This window comes from Perissodus microlepis, chromosome 3 (assembly GCF_051167445.1).
Source record: "Perissodus microlepis isolate ML-2025 ecotype Zambia chromosome 3, ASM5116744v1, whole genome shotgun sequence".
NCBI lineage: Eukaryota > Metazoa > Chordata > Actinopteri > Cichliformes > Cichlidae > Perissodus > Perissodus microlepis.
This window is the reverse complement of record NC_140463.1, coordinates 20,721,119-20,733,397: the sequence shown is the minus strand read 5'-3', so window position 1 is coordinate 20,733,397 and position 12,279 is coordinate 20,721,119. Positions and strand designations below refer to the sequence as shown.

The 12,279-nt window shown below is 40.6% G+C and overlaps 1 protein-coding gene across 1 annotated transcript; it reads right to left on the bottom strand.

Annotated features, from left to right (window-relative positions):
• Positions 1-224: 224 nt before the first annotated feature.
• Positions 225-6,881, bottom strand: cnpy3 (canopy FGF signaling regulator 3). Its single transcript, XM_084923524.1, has 6 exons — positions 6,617-6,881; positions 5,741-5,867; positions 4,389-4,485; positions 3,405-3,527; positions 3,073-3,190; positions 225-2,716 (listed from the first exon to the last, which is right to left on the bottom strand). The coding sequence occupies exons 1-6, from the start codon at positions 6,717-6,719 to the stop codon at positions 2,424-2,426; spliced, it is 861 nt and encodes a 286-aa protein (XP_084779650.1). The 5' UTR covers positions 6,720-6,881; the 3' UTR covers positions 225-2,423.
• Between the last annotated feature and the right edge of the window lie 5,398 nt (positions 6,882-12,279).

The following is a 12,279-nucleotide window of genomic DNA, read 5'->3' as shown; positions in this document are numbered from 1 at the left end:
GAAACGACTGCCTGACTGCAGGACCTGGAAAATCATTAACAGAGCAAGTCCTTAACTCTGGCTCCCTCTGGTAGCTGAAAGAGTGGACTACGCCCACACAGCCGACTAAGGAAAAGATAACACTACTTCTCCGAGGTGCACATTTTAAAATAATTGTATGAAACTTTAACTATAACAGACTGAAAGCTTCATTACATCTATTTAAAAAAAATATCTCTAACACATTCAGAGTTCTGAAACCTGTTTATTAATCCACTGATGCGTCTGCTCGTGGTTTCAAAAAGCAACTTCAATACAACACAGCCAGCATTTTTACCTCAGGATAGAAATCTCGTAAAAACACACACCCACACACGTTCACTCTTAAGAAAATGCATAAAAACAGACGCACAATCCTTCATCGTCTTCAGTTCAGGAGCCTGACGATCACGCGGCAGCACAAACACACACAGGCCTTCAATAGCAGCTTTTTGTACAGCAAACAGGAAATCAGTACCACACGTTGTATCTACTAATTAAAGGGGCATTTCAGCTAATACATCAGTTTGTGGAAGGGCTTTAAAAAATTAGGACAGTGAGAAATAAAAGAAAAACTTTAACATTGGATTAACAATCATTTGTTTAGAGCACTTTATTAGGAACACTTGGGCAGCTCGCTTGCTCGTTCATACAGGTGAACCAGCTGGACACAACAGTATGAAAACTTCACAATAACACCACTGACATAACAGCAAACAGGCTGATCAGTCAAATTTATCTGTAACCTTGATACATGGTGTCTTTTTAGTAAGTTAATCCTGAGATACGAGCTCACATAGGTGGAAAGATTATTTACAGAAAGAATTAAAAAGTCATTTCATAATATGTTTGTTATTTATACAATATCATTTAACATTTTCACGTGGCTCTACAATAACTGAAAGTGTAGCGGATTGGTCAAAGTTACAAAGATGTCGGTGTTCCTAATAAAATGCTCATTGAGGGTCAAAGATCTACAGCTGTAAAGGGCACAAAAATATTTAAAAACATGAGTGAAAAAGAGTCTCAGTTCGGAGCTGCGATTGAAGTTTCTGCAAACGTGAGACGCAGAGAGAAAGACAAAACACGTGAATCAACACCTACGTCCGACCGAGAGACGGAAAACCAAACACATGGACGCCCTGCGACTCACACAGGTTTATACTCTGTATGTAGTTTGTGTACAGCACTGTAAAGTAGGGCTGTTCGATATAACGATATATATCGGATGACGATATAAAAACGTCTATCGTTTCATTTTACGCTATCGTTTGTTTCGTGGTGTCGCAAAATAAACTGTTTACGGCAATATTTTTTCACCGTTCTGATGGTCACTGTAGTGGCTATATTAATTTCTTAAAGTTCTCTCTTTCTCTTATATTTTATATAACCACACTACTGACGGACAAGCGCCTGTTTTTATGCGCCGTGGTTAGCAACAACGACGGTAACAGCATCGCGTGTCCGCTTGTTTATGTTCCACATAAACCTTTCACAATAAAGCTCAAGATCCTGTTGAGACTTTTCAAAATAAACTGAATCACGTGAAAGAGCAGATTATTTACGGATGAGAATTAAAAAAGAGCCGCCAGGTGCTAAAAAATAAACCTTAGACTCAAACGTTAGAACAGGCTTTTCCCCGCAGCACGCCGTGTAATAAATACCCACAAAGAAAACGGCGGACTTTACAACTTATGTCTAAAAATGTGTTGTTTCATGCATCGGTTAAAACACTCGACTCCAGCTACATGACGCACAGCTGGAAACACTTCCCGCAAGTCGAGCTGCCCGAGATTCACAGAATTTACAGAAAATGTTACATTTTTGTGATTTATATCGTTATCGGGATGATAGAATTCTTATATCGGGATATGAGATTTTTGGTCATATCGCACAGCCCTACTGTAAAATCATTCATACAGAGTGCACCTAGAGACTTTCTTTTGATGTATTAGTACAGGATAATTCATGATTTGTTAATAAATACTGAGAAATGGTTCTCACGTATCCCTAAAGTGTTTATGTTTTTGGTCTAAGAATGATGTCGAACCCAGAAATCACAATTCAAGTCTTTTTCACGTTTGTGGCCTCAAAAGTACAAACATTATGAAAACCAATAGAAAAACTGGTCCCAAGCTATGATAACCACATTATCCTTTAAGTTCCAATGGAGACTCTACTAAAAACCGTTAAATGACTGAAGTGGGGGTAAAAAGGAGCGAAATATTGTATGCAACTAGTTATACATCTGATTTCTCCCTCATGAAACCTGACAAATGACTTCAAAACATGTAACAGCGCGGGATTTCAATGACTTGAACCTCAGTTTTAACATTTGAAGATGTTTCCAGAAGCTGCTTTGACTCAGCAGGTTTCACTCTGGAGGACTGATCCACATCCAGGACTCACAGCTCCGTCTTCGGCCCGGACAGAGGCACCTGCGGCTGGATCTCCTCGTCGGACGACACCCCTCCGTCCGTCTTCTCCACCGGAGATTTGCTCTTTTTCTTCTTCTTCACCTTCTTCTCCTTCTTCTTCTTGCTCGCCTTCTCTCCCTCCGAGCTGCCGTCTCCTCCTCCCTCGCCTCCTTCCTCACCTTTGCCCTTGCCCTTCTTCCCTCCCTTCTTCTTTTTCTTCTTCTTCTTGTCCTCTGCAATCGCTGCCTGGTCTCCCTTCTTCCAGTTCTCGTTCAGGCAGGCTGGAGAGAGAAATGGAAGGAGAAGCGTGGTGGGAAAATAAGATCGGGAAAACAGAAAGCAAGGCAAAGAGAAATATACAAATCTGAAAGTCACGACAATTATTTTATTGCACTTATTTTGATTTCAAAATTATTATTATTTTTGTAATTACAATATTTGTTTTCTCATTGAGGATTCTATTGTTTTTATTTTGCTCTTTACTACACTGATGGTGTAAAGGTCTCAAAAACTCAGGTGAATACAGGGACATGTGAGAAGGGAAAGAAAGGGGTGCAAAATTTAAACAATCAGGAATCATGAATTACAAAAAACAACAACATGGATGTAACGTCAGAGTTGTGTGTACGAGCGTTACCTCTGTCCTGTCCTTTGAGCACGTGTTTCTCGCACAGATAAGTGGTCAGGTCCTCCTCCTGGCTTCCTTTATACCAGTCCTCAATCACGTCCTCATACTGCTCTATCATCACATCACACTGACCGCACACACACACACACACACACACACACACACACACACACACACACACACACACACACACACACACACACACACACACACACACACACACACACACACACACACACACACACACACACACACACTTCATTTAAAAGATGAAAATTTGACCATGTTTGGAGTTTAATTTTGGTTCCTTTGGGAATGTTTAAATAAATATATAAACACACCTGTTTTTTAAGGTCGGCCACTTCAGCTGAAGTCTCATTCCACAGCTCGTAGGGAATGTCCATCACCACGTTCACTCCTTTATTCACCAATCCATGCAGGGTGGAGAAGGTCTCCGACATGCCCTATGTCCAATGACACATTTAAAACTACAAATATGGACGACTGCATAGAAACCAAACTACATTAAAAAGAAGCTAAACAATCATGGTCATACACCGATGATGATATGTGCTGTTTTGCTGCTGCAACAGACTGAGCATTAAAATCAAACCACCGACCTGATGATTAGCAGATGACCTGCTCTACCTGTGAGCCACAACTACTCCAAAAATTAGGAAAACAGCTCTCTGATTGGACCTCTAAAGATTTTCCCAGTGAGTTTAAGGACTCAGTCACTTATTTGGGGTCTTACTGAATGAAACTTTAATCCAGTTTTATCACTGTATAATTTTATTGTTCTCCAAGTGTCAGCAAAGAGGGTAATCTGCGGTAAGCTCATTGGCTAACGGCCTGGGATCACAACTAGAGTGTGAAGCTTCACAGTCAGCTCCGCCTCATCACGTACAGTTTCAAACACCGAGATGAAGACGTCTATGGTCGGAGTTCAACTTCCATTGAATTCAGTTTTTGTGAACATTTCCTTTTATTTTCAGCAGTTTTCATAAACAGTAAAGCCGATCGAAAAAGTTTCAGGGTTTTGATGAGAACAGCTCAATATGCAGTCATTACATATGAAGAAGCAACGGTGACAGCATGACTACATTCAGCTAAAAAACATTTTATGAAACAACAATGAAACAAAAGAGAAGCTGCATGTTGTAAAATCTAAACTATGAGCTGAAAAACAAGATGCTTGAAAACCAAACCCTAAAAATACTGATTCTTGCAGAAAGTGTCACGCGTCACATCCAGGGTGTTTAAAAATAACCGTTACACTGCAGTTAAACAGTTAAACTGACAGAAAAGGAACGGCGCACACTGACCTTGGCAAAACGGTTGCTGCCACTTCTCTCTTTGTGCAGATTGTACTCCAGCAGCCTTTGACACACATTTTCTACAACCTCGATGAATCTCAGGTCTCTGAGGAGAAACACACACATTAAACATCCCAGCAGGCGACAGAGTTAAAGCTTTTTTCTCTCTGTACCTTCTGTTTGGATTTGCCCTTTTTTTGTTTTGTCTGTGAACCAAAAACCTGATCACACGTCACAGCTGACTTCATTTTATGGACCGTGTCAAAGTAACATTACAGAGCTTTTTCATTTAAGTTTTCTGCTCCTCGATGCTCTTTGTTTTCATGTCAGCGCGTCTCCACACTAAAGCCATTTCTCAGCTGGTATCCTGGATGCTATGAAAGTACCCCTATACTTAAAGGAGGTCTATGGTTTTATCCTGAGGTGATAACTAAATGATCCACAGTAAAGTGGCCTTTATAGCAGCTAGAAGAGTTCTAGCAACTTTATAGTTGCTAGAAGAACTAGAAGGAACAACAAGAAAAAAGCAGTCCTACATATTTGTTTACTAGCCCGCCTTTAATCCTAAAACAGCTGAGACACCCTCCCTTAGCCTGGTTGTGCTGGAGGTTTCTTCCTGTTAAAAGGGAGTTTTTCCTTCCCACTATCACCAAGTGTTTGCTCAAAGGGGGCCAGCTGATTGTGGGGGTTTAAACCTTACAATATAAAGCACCTTGAGGGACCTTTTGTTGTGATTTGGTGCTATAAATTCAATAAAACTGATTCTGTGCCCACGACCTAGAACTGGATAAGTGGTTGTAACAAAATGTGATGGATGGATCATGGTGAATACTAAAATACAGCTGTGATAAAGTCCTGCTGACTGTAGCAGAAACGTTATATTTCATGTCCAGACATGAGACGTATGCTGCCTTTCAACTTACCCTAAATCAAAAAAAACAAAAAGGGAAACATCGTGAGTTAAGTGTCTGACGCATGTCACGCTCTGCAGACTGAACATAAACATGCGTGTTCACGACCACATTTAGAATATTGTAACACTTTTTTTTTTTTTTTAAAAAGCAGGTCCTAAAACTGTGATGCTTTCAGATTAAAACTCCCATCGAGCTTTGCTCTCGCACACCACCCAGAGCACTTCAGCAGCTTCCCTGTTCTATAATAAGTTTCTGCACAGGAACTGAACCTGACCAAGTTCCTGTCCCTTGTTGCCGTCTGTCTCTGAGGGCGAGAGAAAGATCCAGAATCAGCCAGGCGTACTTCTCCCTCCACACAGAGCATCTTTCACTTCTACTTTGAAACCGGACTCTTATTGTTTTTACGCTCCATTTCCCGGTACCAGGCGCGCACACACTCAAACTTACGACTTGACATATTTGATCGGCGACGCCCCCTTGCTGTCTATGAAGCGGTATTTCGTATCGATGACTTCTTTTGTCTTCCCCGTCTCTTCGAACGCCGACTTCATCTCGATGCTGACAAACTTACAGACTGGAAAGGGAAACAGAGACAATGAGAAGAAGTCCTTTAAACCTCAACAATGTCTCAACAAAGCAGTTAACCTCGTCCTATCGGGTCACTGATGTCATCGAGATTCTCTATTTCATTTAAAGTGTGCTTTTCCCCACAGATGGACTCCACCTGCACTGTCATGGACTGCAGGTGGAGGCGGTAGTCCTTCCTTTGCATTTCAGAGTAGGTTGTGGTTGGAGTTGTGCTCCACAGCAAACGGGGGACTACCGCCTCCACCTGCAGTCCAGCATGGTGGAGTTGGGAGTCCACCCCTTGGACAAGAGGCAAAGCTGACCTGGCAGAGGACAGGTGGTACAGCAGCTATGAGAGGGGATGGGTTAGTAGCAGGATTTTCAAACTAAAATACCTACAATGAGCACCTTTAATTTAGAAGCAAGGCTACAGGGTAGTGTTTGTATTCATGCTAAGAAATGGCCAATGGAGTAATTTCAAGAGCAAAAACCTAAAAGCAAAGCTTACAAATGTGAAATGTTAGCTAAGCCCAACAGCACTCCTGTTTTAATGTTTCACATAATCCTGTTTCAGTGCGACTTCCTCCACAAACACAAACAGCCTGCTGTCAGTGTGAACCCACACAGAGTGGAAATTATACGTAGCACATATACTACGTGTATTATATATACAAATACTGCAGTATGACTTCTCTATTTGCTGTAGGACTCTTAGAGGTCCTCGGAGCCCGTTTTGAGCACCACAAGCCGCCTTACCTTCACATTTGTTGGGCAGATGAACCCAGTCATCGTCCCCATCCTTCGCTGCTCCGACCGAGGAAATTAGGAGAAAAAACGACAAATATGCCGCTAAAATCATCCCGTCTGCTCTCTCCAAGTCTTTATCTTGTCATAAAACTTATTTGACTTTCAAACAACTCAGCAAAGCACCGTTATTTCCCCCTGTTTTCACGCCTTCCTCTGTACCATCACTCCTGCTGCTTCACTTGCGACCGATCACTTCCGCTAAGGGCGTTACACAACCGGATCTCCGGACCAATCAGAGAAGAAGCAGTGGCAGGAGCTGGACCAATGAGAGGCAGAGGAGGGTCGAAGAGCTGCTGGAAGATAAGAGGTATCACTCCGCGCTACTCCTGAGCAAAACTGCAAATTTTGGTATCATCCAATGTTTTCTACAGTCATTGGTATCATCCAATAACAAGTAAATACGGGACCGTATACATTAAGAAACAGATTAGATTAGATTTATATTTCAAATAGGACAAAATGCAGATTTTACAGCAGCAACATTATTGTATCTCTACAGTTTAAACATTTAATAAGCTTTCTGCCTGCACAGAGTGGATAGTCAAACAAATTGAATCATCATAAATACATTATTATAATACATTATTTTATATTTATTACTTAATTCTTTTTTCATTTTAATTATTTTATCATTATAACACAAGGAACAAACAATCAATCAATCTTTATTTATAAAGCACTTTTCATACAAAGATGTAGCACAAAGTGCTTTACATGGTTAAAAGCAGCCCACCCCACCCCGCCCTCCAACTCACTCCCCACACTCTCATTAACATAAACAATCATGGATACATTACTACCCCCCCCCCCCCCCCCCCCCCCCCACACACACACACACACACACACACACACACTTAAAGAGTAAAATTGGGCTGGGCACACATGAGCCAGGTGAGGAAACACTATCACAGGGAGCCGTCTGCACCGGGAGTAACAATAAGGGAAGGATTCTGGATCAGCACCATGATGCAAACTTGTAGCCATAATGTATACAGTATTCTGGAGAAGATATAAAATGTCACTGTATGTGCATGTGTGTGTGTGTGTGTGTGTGTGTTTTATGTATATTGATATTTTTTTAAATCATTACTCATGATATAACATTGTCCAGACATGCCCCGTAAGGACATAAGGAGGAAATGGTGACAAAAGGAGCTGCTAAAGGCAGTGGATTCCTCACCAGCTGAATTAAAAAGAGCACAGGTAACAATAACACATGTACCAGTTGTTGCATTGCAGAGGCATTCAAGTATAAAAACAATAATAAACACACCTACAATGTTTTGGTTCTATAACATTTTTCTATTATTACTTTATTATGGATTGGGTGCAAGAGTTTTTAAGTGTGGATAATTAAATAATAGACCATTGTAGTAGTGAATTGTGCCTTGTTCTCAGATGGACAGCAAGTGGAGAGTGATAGATGAGATGAGGAGATGGAAGGAGGAAGAGAGGCAAAGAGTGATTCATATTCACAGCCTAGTTTATTTCTCACAGTTTTGTTGCCTTATGGTTCCAAGTGTTGTCATCTTTTCATCTTTGCATTTTATTATTATCTCATAACACCTGTTTAATCAGCTCCCATCTCTCCTATGGACATTTTACAGTCTACAGTCTCAGGTCAACACAGCCCTGCCTTTTAGCACTGTCAGCAGCAGGAGCAGCAGCAACACCTCAACAGTAACATTGTACTCATCAGGTAAAACATAGGCTAAGTTTGCTTTGCATGGTCCCCACCTGATGACAGTGATAAAGTATGATGCATTTCCATATTAGATTCTTAAAGAATGTGGGTTGTAGTTCTTGAGCCTGGTTCTATGTGCCCCTTTTTAACTTTGAACACCACCCACGTAGATAAGAAGGCTCTCCAGAGAGTCATAAAGATCACAGAGAGGATTATAAAGACTAATCTTCTATCACTGGACTCAATATCCACATAATACTGCAAGAAAAGCACACAACACATCATCAGAGGTTGTGCATATATACACACAGATATATACTGTATATGTTTATCTGACTGTGACTCTAAGCTCTGCACAAGATGTACACTTACCTGGTGTACATCTTAGGTAAGGTACCAAAAATATCTTTAGTTCAAAAACAAATTTTTTCCAAAAAAAGTGGCCTATACTTTGTTGTTACTTTGTTTGTTGTCCTGTAACTCATAACTCAATCATAACCTTTAAAATGCTTAAAAATTATTTTAAAACAAGTGATATGAGGGAGGTTTGATCCACAGTTGGCCTTCTGTCACTCACTGACATCTGTATACCTATACTTTTACTCTTTTGGCTTAATTAATTGATTAATTAATGACTCTTTTAGAAACATAATGTCACATTAATAATCTGTGACTGTATCAGGATTTCTTTTTCACGCCTACACTCTGTGGTTGTGCTGAACTAGAGTGAGCAGTCCTGGCAACGAGTGGCACCTCTGATCTACAGACAGTCTTTGGACTCAGTGCTCTGAGGTGCAGTTTTTAGTTTCATCCAACAGAGGGAGACCTGCACCAACCTAAAGTTCTGCCAGGCTTCACCTGTTATGCAACGCTGAACAGATGATTGACATCTATCCCTCTCTCCGTTCTTTCTTCCTTGTGAGACTAACAGAGCTGCTCATTGCCTCACATCTGTATTGATACTGAGCTGCCTGTGTTATGACCTTTGACCTCTGATCTCCATTTCCATGTAAATAATGGATTGCATGCAGTTATGGGAACTATCAGATGTGCTCTTGGCTTATCATCCACCTGTGCCTGTGGATGTGATGCTCGTGGTGCACATGTGCAGACATTTGATTGGCTCGCGGTCACTGGACATTTAGCGATTTAGCCAATAGCTTCATGCCAGCCACACGCAACTTAATGTGTGTACATGTGTGTCAGACCAGATGCTCGTAGGGAGCTAGAGAATAATTAAATTGAGTTGTTAAAAAAGAGCATTTTTCTTCTGCGTATCCATTTCAATGTTGAGGTCGGCCAGGAAACAGTTATAATATCCATCCATCAGTTGTAGTTTTTGTTCATTTGGCCGAATTGGCCAACACAGCAAGCACGAAGAGGTATTTAGGAACATGCTTGTTGAGTCTGGGAAGTCTACATGACTGTGAATGTGTCCCAGATGTATTTTGTTTGTATTAAAAGTACTCTGTTTTGAATGTTTTGCACATTTTGCCCTGACAAATGTGTGTCCACATGAAGTAAAAGTAACAATAAGAACATTAAAGGATAAAATTGAACTGAAATGAGCAAATGTGGTGTAAACACTAACCGGAACGATTTTCTGAAAACAAAAAAACTGAAATCAAAATCACAAAAATCTCAAAATTGCAAGAATTTGTTTGGTAAACAGGGTTCAGACTCCTGTTTGTGATGGGCAGCCAATCAGAAGAGAGCTAAAAAGAGGAAAACAGCTTGTTTCGGACAGAGACTGAAGAGAGAGGCTGAACAAAGGCCCAGTGAAAGACAAATAGGAGCTATTTTGAATGGTTAATTATGCAAAGCCATAGTCCTTGGATAAAAATCCAAAGCTGTTAATGAACAGAATAGCTCTACTTCAAACTCTAATTGCTGCTAATTAAAAACAGTTTTGTTAGGAGCAAAAGCTTGATGCAGATCCTGTTCTGCTCTGTTGTGTTGAAGAGAAAGCTGAGCCTCAAGGAAAAGCTGTTAGCTTACCTCAACTACTCAACGGCTACAGGCTGTGGGTACTGAAGAAAAGAACAAAATTCCCTCTGAAGTTTGTCTAGGGTCTTCTATAGAGATTGGGTGAGGAGTTTGGTCATTTTAGAGGGGCTGAGGGCAGAAGCACTGCATCTCCACAGTGAAAGGAGCAAGATAAGGCAGTTCAGGCATCTGATTAAGATGCTTCCCAGACTTCTCTTACTGGGGTAGGGGTTTCAAGTAACTGGGCACAGACTCCGGGATTGAAGCCAGGACATGATGAAGAGGTTATGTCTCTCAGGTGAAGTGGGAACACTGCTGTCTCTGTCACCTTAGAAAAGCTAGAAGACGTGGAGGGAGAGAGGGACCAGATGGACATTGTCTAATTTACCAAATATTTTTATAATCCTGTTACACTTTTAACATCCCTTAACTCCAATAAAAGTGTGGGCCACAAATTCAAGGAAAAACGTGTCTCATTTGTCTGAATTCACTTATAGGCCCAATAACGTTGCACTTCCTTTTGTAGAATCTTTAATTAAATTTTTAGGCAAAATCTCAAATTGGGCTGCTCAGACGTGATGCTCTGTTGCTTTATGTCCGTTTTGTTTTTTGGTTTTTTTGGTTTTGTCTTTTGGACCTTTGGTTGCATAAAACAAGATATTTAAAGAGTTTATCTGGAACTGTGAGAACCTGTAATTAGGGCTGAGTGATATGGCCTTAAATCTATATCGCGGTATAATTTGAAGCATGTGGAGTAACAATATATATCATGGTATATTATTTTCTTATGTATATCGTATTTTCCACACTATAAGGTGCACTTAAAATCCTGTAATTTAAAAAAAAAAAAATTGACAGTGTGCCTTATAATCCGGTGCGCCTTATGTATGAATTCTGGTTGTGCTTACTGACCTCGAAACGATTTTATGTGGTACAGGTGCTCAAAAACCTGTTAAAAAATGTTTTAGTACAACTTTGGTAAGCTACGAAGCCGCACCACTTGATGGATTGTCAGAGCATTACAGCTACCGTAATCAGGAGCCTTGGAGTAATCTGGGTCAAAACTAGTGATGGTAAATTTGATTCTTTTTACTGAATCGAGTTTTAATGCGTCACTCACCAAAGTGAATCGGGTTTTTTGAGTCATTTGATTCACTGAGTCAGTTGACCAGAGAGTGCAAAAAATGTACATTTTCACTCAAACTTAATTTGTTTCTCTTTTCATGTAAATCCTACTGCTAAGATGAATGATTCTAAAAAAAAAACCCAACTATTTTATAGAGCAAAAAAGAGCAAAAACATTGGCACAACATCAAAATTGCTTAATAAACATTTATTTTGTTTATTTGTATTTTATTAGTATTTTCCTTAAATGTGTCAAAGATATATTTTCTCATCTAAATGTCCACTGCGCTGTGAGCCAGGGGGCGGTACTGCGCCTTAACATTGGTTGCCAACCAAGAAGAAGAAGAAGCTGTGAGCCAGGAGGGAGGGGGCGAGTGAGTGAGTGAGGCATTCGTTCGCTCTATGATTCAGCACAGGAGGGAGGGGTGTCGCTACCCGATCTGTACCGGAAACCCGATCGGTACCCCGCATGCGCAAATCTTACGTCACTTCCTCTCTTTGCCAGCATTGCGACATTCAATATATTTGAATGATACGGTTAGCACCCAGTTAGCTCCTAGCATTTCTCAACAACTCTGCCTCCTTTTCGACTACCGGGACATTTAAACTATGGATGATCCATATACAAACAAATTCACGCTTTTCTCCTCCACAGAGAGCGTTCCCCGAACAACAGCGCCGTAAAATAAGAAGAATGGCGCCTAATTACACAGTTAATAATACAGACTTTGTAATATGTCACGTGAAGATTCAGCAGCCAGATGAAGTGTTTACTGGCAATTGACAGTGATAGCGGACATCATCATCACTATTCCAA